This window comes from Pyrus communis, chromosome 13 (assembly GCF_041283825.1).
Source record: "Pyrus communis isolate YQ-2024b chromosome 13, ASM4128382v1, whole genome shotgun sequence".
NCBI classification, from domain to species: Eukaryota; Viridiplantae; Streptophyta; class Magnoliopsida; order Rosales; family Rosaceae; genus Pyrus; species Pyrus communis.
This window is the reverse complement of record NC_142577.1, coordinates 14,341,690-14,357,945: the sequence shown is the minus strand read 5'-3', so window position 1 is coordinate 14,357,945 and position 16,256 is coordinate 14,341,690. Positions and strand designations below refer to the sequence as shown.

General features: G+C 39.3%; 1 protein-coding gene and 1 long non-coding RNA gene across 4 annotated transcripts; one reads left to right on the top strand and one right to left on the bottom strand.

Annotated features, from left to right (window-relative positions):
• Positions 1-3,427: 3,427 nt before the first annotated feature.
• LOC137736463 (uncharacterized) lies at positions 3,428-5,268 on the bottom strand. The gene is made up of 2 exons (XR_015955142.1): positions 4,669-5,268; positions 3,428-3,912 (listed from the first exon to the last, which is right to left on the bottom strand). It is a non-coding gene; the product is annotated as an uncharacterized LOC137736463 (long non-coding RNA).
• A 4,806-nt stretch (positions 5,269-10,074) lies between these two features.
• On the top strand, positions 10,075-15,689 carry LOC137738013 (uncharacterized). Of its 3 annotated transcripts, XM_088683590.1 has the most exons (5): positions 10,075-10,545; positions 10,636-11,907; positions 13,697-14,221; positions 14,348-14,496; positions 15,105-15,689. In XM_088683590.1, exons 1-4 carry the CDS (start codon positions 10,112-10,114, stop codon positions 14,349-14,351), a joined length of 2,235 nt encoding a protein of 744 aa, XP_088539716.1. In that variant the 5' UTR covers positions 10,075-10,111; the 3' UTR covers positions 14,352-14,496; positions 15,105-15,689. The 3 variants fall into 3 exon arrangements, with proteins under 3 accessions (XP_088539716.1, XP_068333713.2, XP_068333714.2); XM_068477612.2 differs by having other exon boundaries at positions 13,697-14,496; XM_068477613.2 differs by having other exon boundaries at positions 13,697-14,496; positions 14,846-15,689.
• Positions 15,690-16,256: the final 567 nt, after the last annotated feature.

The window sequence follows — 16,256 nt, the reverse complement described above, 5'->3', positions numbered from 1 at the left end:
TTCTGCCAACAACGATGCCGAGCATTTTCTCACAAAGTACTTTCCGACTGCTAGCGGCAACTTGGCATATTAAAAACTTTATAGCACAAAGTCTAAGGGACAAACCTACTTAGACACCAAACACAGGCAACGTGTGTTGGCCATTAGAGAAAGAAAAAGCCTTTAACTAGACATACAGGCTGACAGATCAATCACTTGGCCATGGGTTTCCTCAAACCCCAGGGCTGAGCAAAGCGCTCGGTACACGTTAGCCTAGGAAAACATGCAAGTGGGCCTGAAGGAGTGTCACTTCATTACCATGTGTTGACTAAAGAACGGATGGGTAACTAGCAGTCGCGTTAATGCACTTGGGTCATTAAATGCAAAGACAGTGGGAGACTCAAGGCTAAAGAATGTTGGGGCTCACTGAGGGCCTATATAAGGGATACGGGTACCTTTTATAACTGGTCGGAAAAAAAAAAAAAAGAGAAAAAAAAAGAGACTAGATTAGCCCGAGTGCTTATTGTAACCTTCATTCAATATATCAATATATCCTAGCACCTCAGTGGATGTTGCCCAGTTTTAAGCGATGAACCACTTAAAATCTTGTTGCTTAATTCTTATTTTTTTCTACCCTGAGGTCACGTAGGGCTGACCACATTGATCTTTGTTAACGTCTTAAATTTCAGTGTTAACATTTTAGCATTGTCTATGGGAAACGCATACAATTTGGTTGCGTTTACCACCAAGCAACTCTAAGAATGCCCTATGGTGAGCAGTCATACACTCCCTTAAGTATCATGATAGACAGAAGAGTAGAAAAAAAAGCCCTATCCCTCGACATTGAGAGACCCAAAGGACGAGGGGCACAAGAGAAAATGACCAGGGTGATTACCAAACACTTTGCGGGGTCATCTACCTCATTGGTGAAACCGCCAGCAACAGACCCCAGGGATGAATAAAGTCGGGAACATCCGAACCTATGAAAGAATTGGATACTATTATTCTGTTGAAGAAATGTTCAACCATAATAGTATAGATTGGCACTAAGTTTGTCAACCTAAACGCCCACATTGGCCGAGCACCAATACTTTCCAAACCCAAGCATGGTAAGCCATTTTATATGTATTTATCAGTTTCACCATCAACAATTAGCTTTGTGCTTATAAAGAAAGAAAGAGTGCAACGACCAGTGTACTAGGTTAGCTAAGCATTACGATGATATTCGGAGGTCGTAAATCTGGCACTCACCTCATAATGTCGGCCTGATTTTCCGACCATACTTCGAGTCACACTTAATTATAGTATTCACCATCTACCTTGTTCGACAAGTGGTGAACAAACCTGAGGTCTTGGGTTGCACTACAACCCGAAGTTTATGGCAGTTGCACTAGAACACAAACTGTCATTTATAGCATGCTAAAAAGACTATAAAAGGATATAATGGTGTTTTAGAAAGCTTGGGCGTTTGGTGTTTTTACAGTAGCTTAGAGAGAAAGACTTGAAGGCAAGAGAGTGGGAAGCTTCAGGTTAGGTTTGTGACTCGTGCTGCAACACTAGCAAGGGCTTAGAGAGAGCTTTCGAGTTGCTAAGAGAAAGTTCTCATTTGCATTCAGTTGAGCATGGTCTCTTTCCTTCTCCACCTACTCTGTTCTTGGCTCTCTTTTTATAGAAGGTGAAACTCTTTTTACTCATGTTGGGTGAAAGGGTGTGCCAAAAACTATTTGTTTTCAGCAGGTAATAAAAATGAATTGAAATAAAAAGATGCTCTGAAAATTGCTTATTTCCAATGGTAAAACAAGGGATCTAAATCTTCTTGTGTCCTCCAGATAAAAAGAGACGCTTTCTTTCCAACCGATAAAACAATGGTCGGAATCTTTTTGTGTCCTATAGGTCTAACAGATTCATTTTACCTGTAAGTAGGATATCATAAATTTGAGTCACATGATAGTGTATTTGATAGCAATGAAAATTTTATTTGATCCCATATAATGGCTCTACAACCAACTTACACCTATATTATTTTTAGTCCAAATTTACTACCTAAACTACCATCATAGATCTAATTTAATATCTTAATTATCTTTACACACAATTAGAAAATAAAACAATTCTAAAATTCCAAATTCCAAAATCCAATTCAATAGGAATAGAAATAGAAATTAATAAAAATTGTTGAGAATTAATTTGTTATTTGATAATTGATTTATCATGCCAACACCAAAACACTTGCTTTTGATGGACTCTCCACGACCCTCTACATCTTGATAAATCTCATGTTACCTTGCGTTGTTCAAATCCTAGGTTGCCTTGCGTTGTTTAAACACTTGCTTTTGATGGAGTCTCCATCATTCTCTATAATTTTGTTCAAAATACATATATATATATATACACATACATACATATAAAAAGATGAACAAACAAACTAAAAGAAAAAGAACTTTTTGTTTTATCTAAAGTCTTCCAGTTGGAGTCATTGAATACATAGGAGAATGATAGGCAAATGTAAATAGACAAAAAAAAAATTGATAAATATATATAAATAAAAGGAAATCTCAATGTATCTCTCAACAATTTAATCAGCTTTGTTGAAACCTAATTTGCTCACATTCGCGGGCGGAGGCGAAATCCAGTCAAAATTATCCATGATCTCTGGCGAGGGGAGAATAGGGTTGATTGGGGAGGGGTGTGGTCGAATCCGAATAAGACTGCCTACATATCTCCAGGAAGGAGAATCAAACTACCGATGTAGTTCTATAGAAGAATGGTGTGATTTGCAATACATCGTGAATCATCCTTGATGAATAGCCTATGATAGGTCATTAAAAAGATGAGTTCTCCATAGATGTGCCATGCATGGACGGCAGTGTATAGGCCTCTGTTAGGCATAGAGAGAATTCTTGTGTCTCAAAGAAGATGAAAAGTCGAGTCTAAGAGAAGTCCCCTGATAAATAACTAAGCTATAGTATTTACAGAGATCTTGAGAATCCTTGTAGGGAAACTATTCCTAATTAAATTGGGAAACTTTTTAGGAGGAAATCTAGGATAAGTTACCCAATCTTACTAGGATAATGATTTTTTTGTCGAATTACTAGGATAGTGATTACGTTACCTAACCCCCAAGGTATCCTAAATTGACTTCAGTTACAATTTCTTACTTGGAGACAAGTAACATCTCTAATAGGCCTTAAGCCTAGCCTGTTTGACTACGCTTTATAAGCTTCGGGCATTCCTATCTTTCTTGCCACGTGCCGTGGGTGTAGACATTGAAATTTCGGTAAAATAATTGTTGACCAATGCATTAAAATTTCAACATTCACGTGTCACATAAATCTTATACGCAAGGTATAACAAAAATCGAAAGAGTCAAAAAAGGACATGTGTCAATACCTGGCAGAAATGATTTATTTTATCTGATTATTATATTCAAAATTAAGCCTTGAAAAAATTCTATAAATAGAAGGCCAAGCCTTTCATTTCATTCCACAAATTCACATATACATTTCTCCACTCCCAAATTGGAAGAGAATTCCCCAAATCCTTGAAGCTATGAAACTCTAAAGCTTTCAAGCATCCAACCTAGGGCTGGTTCGGGATGGGATACCGAACCGAAATGCAAGTCCCGATTCCCAAACCGAAGTTTTCAGAAATCCCAAATTCAATACCGATCCCAAACCAAATTTTCGGGAATCCCAATTTTCGGGAATACCGAAATAATTTCGGGATTTCGGGACAATCGGGAATCCCAAAATAGTTTTGGGCTTTTGGGCTATTGGACTAAAAATTGAAGAAAGAAATACTGCTTAAAGAAAGAAACATGTACAAATACACAAGCAAAATGGGAACCCGAAATTTAGCAACAGTATCCGCAGCAAGCTCAGTAGCTTCTTTGTACTTCGTTTGGGCAAAAGGTTCTTGAAAGCGTTGGACAACCTGTAAAAATCATGTAGGAACATCAGAAATTAAAGTAGATAGGACCAAAGACATTCAATATCATATAACCAACAGGACCAAAGAAGTTACAGTCAATTCGATTATGGCAACAGATTTAAACTGTTGATCATTCTTCATTCGAAAATGCATGAATCATGATACAATGATCATTGATCAACATAACACTAGAGCTTCTCAGTTGCTCCAGCCTATCTTGTATTTTTATATTCTTCAACATATATTGCAGGCTATTCTAATATGTAATGTCACATTCATAATATAGTGGGATAAAATCATAAAATGGTAACCTTCATCTAGAAACATTCAACATAATAATCACTATCTCATTAATAAGTACACAGGTTGCAATAGTTTTTTGCAACTATTCTTATGAAAAGAAAAAAAAGAAAACAAGCTTTTCGTAGATAATTGTTAGCATAAAAACATGACAAGAAGAGCAACCATGGCCAATGCCTAACACTAGCTACATTTATATGCATCAGATCAGATTCAAAATGAAGAGAGAGAGAGAGAGAGAGAGAGAGAGAGAGAGAGAAAGAGAGAGAGAGAGAGAGAGCATAACAGATATAAGAAAAGGTCCTCATGTTTCGTTGTCAACAATAATGCAGCTAAATGTTGAGTTCAAAAAAATGATAGCAATATTCAGATTGCACAGCAGTCAAGTCCTATTTGTTCAACTCCATTAGCATACAAATGCAAATGCAAATTAACACATTGACTGTATTGCCACAATACCTCTAGTTCTTGCTTGCGTGTTTCCTCCTTTCTCACTTCTGACCAAATGCAAACTGTAAATACATTTATGGTGCTGCATTACAAACATCCCAAAATCCCATGGTTAATTCTGAACTCCATTCATTAATTTACACCAACTCTCGAAATTCATTTTAGCAACTGCAATTATTGCTACAACTATGAACTATGAACTATCAACCCGTAACAAATTTATGCTTCAATTGTGAGGAATCTGTGACAGAAAAGAAACCCTAATCTCAAATTCCAACCACCAATTTAACCCCTAAACCCTCAGTATGCAGTATACTTTATCTTCCAAGTGCTAAATTTCACAAACCCTAATCTCGAATTCCAACCCTAAATTAGGTTGTGAACTTTACCTGATTTGGGGGAGAATTGCACAGTGCATTGGATGACTAGAATTGAGAGAGACTGAGAGAAAGATCATAGAGGTGATAATCGAGAGAGATGTGACTCAGGTGAGTCTTGTGTGGCCGGATTCGAAACGGAGAGACAAATCAGTGACGAGGGTGGTGAGGTGAGGGTCGAGGCAAGCCACGAGAGAGAATGAGTGAGTTGAGTGTCGAGAGAGACGGGAGAGACAAAGTGTAAGTGTAGGGTTTGATTTTTATTCAATGGTTAAGATTAAATCTCAATCGAATCCGACGGTTGGTACAATTTCAAACATATATTTAAAAATTAAATAATATATATAATTTTTATTTCGGTTCGGTTTGGGAATATGGCAAGCCGCGAGAGAGAATGAGTGAATTGAGTGTCGAGAGAGACGGGAGAGACAGAGTGTAAGTGTACGGTTTGATTTTTATTCAACGGTTGAGATTAAATCTCAACCAAATCCGATGGTTGTTACAATTTCAAATATATATTTAAAAATTAAATAATATATATTTTTTTTATTTCGGTTCGGTTTGGGAATACCAAAAAACGAAAACTTGAAACCGATTCCTATATCGAAAATTTCGGTTTGGTTAGGTATTGGGTACCGAACGTTTCGGATTTTCGGTTTGGTATTTTGTCGGTTTGGTTTCGGGAAATTTTCGGATTGTTTTGGGAAATTCGGTATTTTTTTCCACCCCTAATCCAACCTCCCAAATTCCCAAGAATCCCAAAGAATCAAGAAAGCTCTTTTCGTTCTTCATCAAATCCTTGAAGAAATCCACACAACTGTTCATCAAGATCAAACCCCGAAGGCCCTTGAATATCAGTTCATCCTCGTTCATCCTAAAATCAAGCCCCAATGGCCCTTTGGATTAACAACATCAACAGATCCGCACCATTGTTCATCCTTAGACCAAGCATCGACGACCCTTTGGATCAACATCTCATCCACAGATCTATACCTTACGAAGATAGAATCCGAGGATCAAATTGTAAAAGAGATTGTAACCCTAAAATTAATACAAAATATTATTTGATACACGTGTTCTTGTCTCATTCATCGCAGGAATATTCGTGTTTACAAATTTGGCACGCCTAGTGGGACTATCTCTGCCTCTCATCTCTATCTTCAAATCTGGAAAAAAAAAAAAAAAAGCACGAATGGCATCAAGAAAGGATCAAGCTGTTCTCGCAACCAAGGTGAAGAACAAGACCATTCTCGCAGCAAGTGGTGACACTTCGGGCATCACAACCCTAAGCAAGGTAAGAGCTTTCTCTGCCGCAGCTTTCACCCATGCATTAACTCTGCCAAAGGAACAAGAGCACCCAAGGCACGTGCCCGTGATCAACCTGGCCTCGTTAAGGACGCCAAGAGAGGAAAGCCCAAGGAAGTACTTAGAATCCTTACTTTCTGATGCCAACTCGAGTAGCAGCTCAGCCATGCAAGTCATGACCACATAAGTGACTTCAATCGAGGAATAACTGGCTCAAATGAATAAAGCGATAGCAAACCTTAAACGGAATGTGGAGGAGAAAGACTTGCAAATCACTGCACTCGTCAACCAACTAAAGGCATAGCACAACGTGAAAGTTGACTTAAAGGTTGATCCACTAAAGAAAGAAGCCAATGAAGAAGAGAAGCCTCCGGTGGAGAAAGTCAAAGAGAAGCTGGAGTTAGACCAAGTAGCGACGCTCATGAGATCTCTCTCTCTATCCAGCAGCTGCATAAGATGATTGCCAACACCATCAATGCGCAATACGAAGGGAGCTCACATACCTCAGTGTTGTACTCAAAGCCCTACTCCAAGAAGATTGACGCCCTGAAGATGCCGAGGGTTATCAACCAGCAAAGTTCATGCAATTTGATGGAAAGGGAAACCTAAAGCAGCATGTCGCCCATTTCGTTGAAACTTGCAACAACACGGGGACAAAAGGAGACTACCTCGCGAAGCAGTTTGTCTGCTCTCTGAAGAAGAATGCATTCGACTGACCTAGAGCCTGAATCCATCAACAGCTAGGAACAATTGGAGTGGGAATTCCTCAACTATTTCTACAACACCCGCCATACTGTAAGCATGCTGGAGCTGACAAGCATGAAGCAATGAAAGGACAAACCAATCGTGGACTACATCAACTGATGGCGCACTCTAAGCCTCGATTACAAAGATAGGCTTTCAGAAATCTCCTCAATTGAGATGTGCGTCTAAGGCATGCAATAAGGGTTACACTACATCCTTCAAGGCATTAAACCACGGACCTTCGAAGACTTAGCCACTCGTGCCCACGACATGCAGTTGAGCATCACCTATCATGGAAAAAATGAGCCAATCTTCAACTTCAAGAAGGATAAGGTATTTGCTTCGAATGTGGAAAATCATGGGAAGAAGCCCACCAAGGAAGCTTTTACTATCAACACTACCCCCGTTAAAACCTCTTTTACGCCTGTCAAGATCTCCTCCAAGATCAAAGCGAAGGAGATAAAGAGAGATAAGCCTTCTCAGACCCAAGACAGGTACAAAAGCACCTTGAAGGAGCTGGAGCAAAAGACGTACCCTTTTCCTGACTCAGAAATGGCTGTAATGTTAGACGACTTACTGGAAAATAAGGTGATCAAGTTATCGGAATGCAAGCGCCTTGAAGAGATGAATCGTGTTAGCGATCCTAGGTATTGCAAGTACCATGGTATTGTAAGTCATCCCGTTGTCAAGTGCTTCATCCTCAAAGAGCTCATCATGAAGCTGGCACAACAAGGGTGAATAGAACTCGACCTAGAAGACACGGCCACAACGCATACTACTACGATCATGTTTGGATCCTTTGATCCCGTTCCTTTCCAAATGATGCATGACCATTTCCATCAATGCTCAAGCCATATGACACCTTCTGCACAACCATTGTTGGGGGGGGGGGTAAATGACCAAAATGCACTTACCGACGATGAAGATGGATGGACATTGGTGACCCACAAAAAGACAAGGAAGCTAAAACCATAAGTCACACAACCAAAGGTGGAACAAGAAGGAAATCACCACTGCCACAACAACAAGAAGCCCAAAGGAAACGTAAGAGTTGCTAAGCCAACATATAGTGGGGAACCTATGGAGCAAGAGCCATGCATTCCCGTCTCCTTGCACGAGTATTTCTCGGAGGACTTCTTCCAACAATGCACTACCATGGCCTGTCACATGGTTAAAGTAGAGATGGAAGAGCCCTCAAAAGGAAAAGCTATCGCCACTGTGGAAGAAAAGACCCTCACGCCTAAAGAAGGTCTGCTAACACACTTTAGCATCGAGGAAGCGCTACGATTGCCAAAGAAGATGTGAAGAGCACTAACAGCGGTATTGGCAAGTCCTGACGGCCACGAAGTGCAAGAAACCAAGGATAAAGGCTTGAAACTTCGACCACATGAGTATGCCACATGTTGTGTTGCCCAGGACGCAATCCACTTCACCGACAAAGACTTACTGCTAGGATCCAAGCCTCACAACTGTCATATTTTCGTCTCTGGGTATGTAAGGGAGCACAAAGTCAACCGCATGCTTGTGGATGGTGGATCGGGCATAAACATCATGCCAAAGTCAACAATGACCACAATCAGCATCAAGGTGGATGAACTATCCCTAAGCCGTTTACTAATCCAAGGTTTTAATCAAGGAGGACAAAGAGCGATGGGCATGATCTTAGTGGAGATAACCATTAGTGAACTCAAATCAGCACAATATTCCACGTGATTGATGCAAGAACTTCCTACAATTTGCTCTTAGGAAGGCCTTGGATCCATGAGAATGGAGTGGTGCCATCCACCCTCCACCAATGCTTAAAATTCTACCGAGGAGTGAAGGTGATCCAAGACGATACCAAGCGATTCACCGAAGTTGAATCACACTTCACAGACACCAAGTTCTACATGGAGGAAAACATGGTGCTCGAAGCTTTTCCAAAAGAGATTAAATCCACGGGCAAAGCAACACCTAAAAAGCAGAAGTGGCAAGCCCTGCCCAAGAAGCAAGAAGGAGAAGCCGTGCCATCTTCAAGCAAAAACAATGATGAGCCTGCTAAACCTGCAACAACCAAAGGGAGTGGGACGCCCTCAAAAGGACCGAACACACCCGTCTTCCGATACATCCCGATGGTCGAGAAGAAAAAATGGCTAATCCCCGTTCGAAGCTGGAGCAAGCAAAGCCGACACACAGTGGCATAAGGATAATGTGAAGTTGCTCAAGACGAATGCAGTTTTGCATTTGACACAGCTAAGCGACGCTAAGGTTGCAAGACTACCACAAGGCTTCATAAAAGCTCTGCCAAAGGGGGTGGAACCAAGCTATCTTCCAACCAAGAGGACCAAAGAAGGTTTTCATCCAAACGCCTACAAACTTATGTCGAAGGCTGGGTACGACTTCGCTTCCTCTTCCAATCTTGCAAAGAAGGTTTCAAACACTGTGAACGACAAAGAACGTGACCTTACCAAGACTCAAAAGAAGTTGAAAGAGCATGGTTATGGAGTTGACAACAACAAAGTTGGACTTGGCTTGGAAAGTGGATTGGATTAGCGTTCCATTGTCAGATGACAGAAGCCTTTAAGGGAAGATATTATTATTATTATTTTTTTATATAATTAGGGATTAGTTGTGGGGTCCACACCACATCAAATTTTAACGATTCGAACCGTCTATTTTTCAAGTTGTACCTCATAGATCATCGCAAAATATTAGCCAAATTGAAAATATTTAAGACATCTAATTGGGTTAAAAAAAATTAACGAATATTTTGTTATATAAGAAATAATTAAATTTTATCTTTATAATTAAATGGGCAAATGGTTTCGGATTGAATTGAATTTTTATAAGGATGATTTATGAATCGAGATTTACAAAATAAATGATTCAGATAATTAAAATTCGATATGGAGTGGAACCACACTTAATCCTAATTTTTTTGAAGAAAAAATGAGAATGTTTTGGATAAAAGGCTGGTCAGATGACACTATTGCCAACTGCTATTAGAAGGGTTTAAGCTCTACTCCCTTCACCTACTAGAAACATAAATGGAGAATCGCAGCAAAAGAAAAAGAAAGCCGGAATCCGACGACATTAGCGACGACACCGCCTTCGCCGTCGTGCTGGCCGCTCTTTCATCTCTGAACCCCAACTCCCTCCGACCCTTAATCAATAAATGCCTAAACAAACTCCACCGCTCGATCACCGATCCCACCCTCTCTCTTCTCCCAACTCTCCGCACTTTCAACTCTCCTGCAATATCTCGCCGTGCCGCTGAGATGGTGGGGTACGCCGCCCTGGAGTCCTTGGACATGAACCAGAGGATTGCTTCCGATGCTGACATAATCAATAGCTTGCTCTCCGCATTGGCCAGCTCCAACACCGGCGTCTCAGTGGCTGCCTGCAATGCCCTTCTGGATTTGTGCACCACTGCTTTCGGACGGTGTCGTTTGCTCGATTCCTCTGCGCTTCCCAGGATTCTGTGAGTGCCCAACATTTTTTTTGTCAAACCCAACTATTTTGCTTTCCATTGTTTTTCATTTACTTGGCTTGTCATGTGATAAGTTTTTAGTTCTGGGTTTCTTCAGGTTCATAAATCTTTGGAAAATTCAGTGTCTTTTTGCTCTGTTTCTGTGGATAGTGGGGGAGTTATCGCTCCTAAAATTGGGTTTAAGGAAGATGAACTTCCAGTGTTACTTCTTAGTGCTGCAGTTCTTCTCATCAATACCTGTAAAATTGAGCAATTGGAGAACATCCCAACAAACCTCTCTCATGTTTTTTTCGCCTTCATGAGAAATCTGTGGGTAAAAGTGCGGAATGAAATGGTGTTCGAAAGCCAATTAGAGTCCACCCAAGGGGGGCATTTACATATTAGCAACATTAGGATTAGTGATATAGCCGAAACCCTTTTTAGGCTTTCCATTTGTGCCTCTCAGCTTATCAAGCCTTTGCCTTTTCATGTGGTTGAAAGGGATATATTTGGATTCTCTGAGTCTGGTTTTAAGGATTTCGTATCAAATCAGTGGGAGGTGTCACCATTTCTTGTGCGGCGTGGGCATCCAGAAGGGGATTTAGTTGAGGAGAATGATATTTTTGGACCATTTGTACGATCACTAAACTCAACAGGAACATTTCCTTCCTTTCTTTCTTCTATGCTTCCGAGGATGGTTTCTTGTCTTCCTATTGCTTCTGATGAATTTAACATCCTTACTTTCCTAGAGGAGGTGAAAAATAAATTGGGTTGCCTTCTAACCTACCAGCAGGACATTCGGGTTCTAAGAACAGACTGCCACCTTAAGAGGGAGGAACATTTTTTTCAGAACAGTTTGAACTCTTGTTGTACAAGGGATCCTCATTATCTTGGTGTTAAAGATGTTTTAAAATGCGAAGAAGCATACAAGGAAGGTTATACAGTTGCACTGCGTGGAATGGAGTTCCGCTTTGAGAGCGTTGCAGCTATTGCAGATGGATTGGCATCTCTTTTTGGTCAACCATCAATTGGTGCCAATATGTACTTGACACCACCTAATTCTCAGGGTTTGGCTTGCCACTACGATGACCATTGTGTGTTTGTATGCCAACTTGTTGGGACTAAGAAATGGAGACTGTATCCTCAGTCAAATGTGCATTTACCTCGCTTGTATGATCCTCTTAATCAGCTACATGCTTCAGAAGTGCAGAGTTCACCAGCTGAATGCAAACAATTTTTGCTGAGAGAAGGTGATATTTTGTATATTCCCAGAGGTGTTCTCCATGAGGCATGCACGGAGAATGTTAGTTTTGATGGGTCTGATGGCAATTCCTTACACCTTACACTCGGTATTGAGGTTGAGCCTCCTTTTGAGTAAGTATGAGTAAAATATAATCTATCGTTAATGATCAACTTTCTTAATTGCTACCGCTGTGGTTTTTTTGGTCAAATATGTTCATGAAATCACTTTCTACCCATGTGATTTAAGATATCCTTGGTCCTCATATTGTGTATTTAGGAATTTACTTTTCTAATTAGTTGATTATTAAAATTATAAAAAATCAGAAGGCTATGATTTTTGGCATAGTTTATTGATAAAATATTTCCAAGTGGGATGTTGGTAGTGTAAGTAAGCTTATAGGTACATGATTCAGCATCGTGCAGAGCATGTGTGCAGGTGATATATGACGAAAGCATACAGATAGTTTTAACTTATTTTTCACCCTCTGACGTGGAACATTGAATATTTTGTGGATATAAGGGAATGTTGCAATATTGATGCTGTGATATACATTATCTACCAATTATAGATAAGATATGAATAGATATTGACCTGTGCTAACTGTCTTGTGGGCATGAACAATATCTGTTGTGATAATGTCATTTGTATACTTTTATGGCATTCTCTTCATTTTAATTTAATAGAATCTCCAGAATGCTCAATGAATGACTAGTTGTTGTCTAGAGTCCTGTTGACCGTATCCCTATCCACTTAACTCCAAAAGCTGTCATTGACTCCTAAGCACTGTGTGGGGGAAATATTGAACAGATAGGGAGCTTGGTCTATAAATTATTGAGTTCACAAAACTTGGGTAACTGTAACATAAAATTGGTCAGTTACACAAACTACTTGAATTGTCTAGAATTCAAGGGCTTTCTGGGTCTGTTGAAGTTTAATTATCTAGTGTTAGAATGTTATCAAAGCAGGTTGCTCACGTGTTGTTCCCAACTGCCCACATGTTCCCACGTCACACAATATGTAATGTCCACGTGCAGTCTTAGATGACACCAGAAGCAAGGGGGCATGTTGAAAGTATCAGGGGATTAAGAACCTTGAATTTTCTTATAAGGAGTTGGCTTACACCCAAAGACGTTTCAAAGAAGAATCATTTTAAGCAGTCAAAAGATATTTTTAACCATACAAAAGATTAAAAGAATTCTTTTGACTGCTTAAAATGATTCTTCTTTGAAACGTCTTTGTTTCTGAGGCTGAACAATGCATGTGGGCTGATTCACATTTGTGACCATATCATATGGTGCTGAGTAATTGACATCTTTTTTCTACAAGACAGAGACACAAGTTCTTGACCCCCTGTCTGTGGAAAAGTACATCCTAACTTTATGTTATATTGAAGCTGAGTCGTTTAAATAAATACACACACAGACAGACACATACATGTGCATATGGTACTCCATGATTGTTGTTTACTACCACGCTAAGATGTGTGCTAATACTATTGGAAATTTATATTAGGTTTTTGGCCTTTGAATTTAAATAATTACTTTCAGAGGTCATCACTATTTCACATAGAATATGGATTGAAGAAAGTGATTGATTACCCTTCTGTTTCTAATTTGATGGCATGTGTGTACAATGTCTGGTCAAGGTATAGTTCGAATCCACTTCGATATGCCCAAGGTTTCATTGTTAGCATGATGTCAATTTCTAATCTGGTACTGGTATATTAGATCAAAATGTAATTCAAAAACTTTCAGTTTAGTTATGGTATTGGTTGGTTATGTATGTATAATTAGAAATTGCCATTACATTTCTATTTCTGAAAGAAAAAAAAACCTTCAAGTAACATGTAAAAAATTCTGAACTCATATTCGAATTAACATTGCTAGACTTCTGACATACTCTGGTTCTCAATGTGTACAGGTGGGAGGGATTTGTTCATGTTGCACTCTTCAGTTGGAACCAGAACCAAAAAAAAGCTAATAACCTTTCCAAGTCTTCATCTGGAATTATTCATGATATATCTGTGAATTTGTTGCACGCTGCTATTGTGCTGATTGATGATTCTGATTCTACCTTCCGGAAGGCTTGCTTGGTTGCTTCGGTGTTTTCACAATCGCATATCCATAATTGGCTTGATTTAAACCAGCGAATCATTTTCTGTCAGTTGATTGACAAAATTAAAATAGAGTCACAGTTCTTGAAAGTGTTCAGGAATGTAGAATTAGCAATTCAGAAAAGCGAAGATCCTTTCCAACGAATTAGATGGCTTGGGTTTCTTAATACGGAGGAGGAAAGCAGTCCAAATTGTGAACGGAATATGCATTTGATGGGGATGAAAAACTTGTTCACATTGTGCAGTCAACATAAAGGCAAGGTGGAAGCTGCATTCCAGCAGCTAACATCCAGGTTTAGTAGTGAGGTGATATTTGAGGATGCAATAGAAAGGTATAAGATACTGCTAGAGACATATAGAAAGGCCAGAAAGCAATATATGAATGGGATGGTTTCACTGCACTATCAATTATGAGTTTAGTAACATATTCGCTTCCTCCTCTCTGTTCCTAATTATAGCTAGTTCCAACAGTGTGAGACCCTGATGGAAGGGAATGAATCAACTCCGTTTTGCACAGTGGGATCTGATTCATACGTCAATGATCCAGCTTTATACCTAATGTAGCCAGTTTATGGTTAAAGTGCCATTCCATAACCTATGGCTCAAGGTACGTCATTCTTCACTTGTTGACTTGGTTTATTCTTGTGAACAAACAGCTATGTAGGTAGAGCGAAATGATGAAAAGAAAAATGAATTCCGCAACAGTATTAAAGACAACTTTAATCAAGTGTTCCTTAATGAGATATATATATATATATATATTTTTTTTTCATGAATCCTTCATAAGATATATAAGTACATCGTATCTGCATACATCTCAGTCCAGAAGGTTCAGTACTGGTCTATGGTGTAGGATGTCTGGGTGTTGGATTTGGATGAGTAGTCACTCCATGATAATCAATGTGATAAACAAGCTCGTCTAATTCATTGTTACTGTTTGCATGTTTGATTGCTAGTGGAATTTCTTTGACTTTGGATGCTTCTGACTCTCCATCTTCATCAATGTCCTACATGTAACACAACCTCAACGATGGTTTTGGATAACTATAGAATACGAACACAACATCTATTAAAAAAACTTCAAAAATAGAATCAGATGGTTTCAAGCTACAAACTTGAAGTGAAATTACAATGTTTTCCGTCACTAAGCAGACTGTTCAGGAAGAACTGAACATTATGATTGTTAACTCATGAAAGACTGACATGCTTGAACAGGATTCATTTGGCATGTTATCTGAGAACTGAAAAGCTAGAGACCTGTTATGAGGAAACAGAAGATGATGATACACAAAGATTTCATCATTTATACAGCTGAAATGAAAAGCTTCCTGTACTTAGGGAAGGAAAAGTTGGAGCACCAATGTTTGTGTGTGTGTATAATATATGTATATATATTGAGAGCATTCCACTGTGTGTGAGAGAGAGAGAGAGAGAGAGAGAGAGATAATTATTGATTAAGGGACTGGGGAAACATGTCTGAGCCCATGCTTGTGATTCTGTTGTTATGAGAGAGAGAGAGAGAGAGAGAGAGAGAGGGCAGCCCAGAATGGTGTAGACAGGTGTGTCCCCAGGGTCTATGCTGTTACCAAATTTACTATCTTTGGTGAAGACTTACTTGTGGCTTAATAATGTCCAACTGGATTCCCGTCTGGTGTTGCAGGGCAGGTAAAGAGAAGAAACTGAAATTCACCTTTGTGTTTCATTTCAAACAAAGCCACTCACGATTGAATCACTAACCATGTTTTGTCCTCACCAACAACTAATTATTTTTCCCATGTCAATCTTTGGCTGCTTTCCCCACTCTCTCTCTCTCTCTCTCTCTCTCTCCAAAATTTTGATGTTGAGGGCATCTTTTTTTCAAGATGCAATCTGTGATGATGGTTTTATTGTCAAATGAAAGATGAAGAAAGTATATAGGGAAATGAAAGATGAACAAGGATGATGGGAGAGAGGGGAAGAAAACTTCAAATTGAAAACTTAAAATTGTTTTTGGTTTTCTTTTTGTGCGTCTTTCTTATATATGTTTCTTTTACATCTTTCCCACCATCCTTTCTACACAACTCTTCTAAATCCCTCATTTTTCACATATATTTTCCTTATATCTCTAAGATAAAACCTAAAAATAAAAAAACAAAATAGTTATCAAACAGGCATTGAGCGTTCAACCGTTTTTTACAGCATGCAGATTGTAGACTGCAGCATGAAAGCTCTGGTAAGATGTTTGGGAGACTGAGTGAGTTCAAAGCTACTTTTAACATTGATAGAGTTTTCTTTTGCTATGGTGGTCTTTCATAATTGTCAATCCAGAGGTGAGGGTCAACTCAGTAGTGGTTAAGGAAAAAATGGGTCGGGAATGGTTATGAGGAT

Coding starts and splice junctions, on each gene's coding strand:
- LOC137738013 (XM_068477612.2), top strand. CDS start 10,112: ATGGAGAATCGCAGCAAAAGAAAAAGAAAGCCGGAATCCGACGACATT. Junction 10,546..10,635: donor TCTGCGCTTCCCAGGATTCT/GTGAGTGCCCAA, acceptor ATAAGTTTTTAG/TTCTGGGTTTCTTCAGGTTC. Junction 11,908..13,696: donor GAGGTTGAGCCTCCTTTTGA/GTAAGTATGAGT, acceptor CAATGTGTACAG/GTGGGAGGGATTTGTTCATG.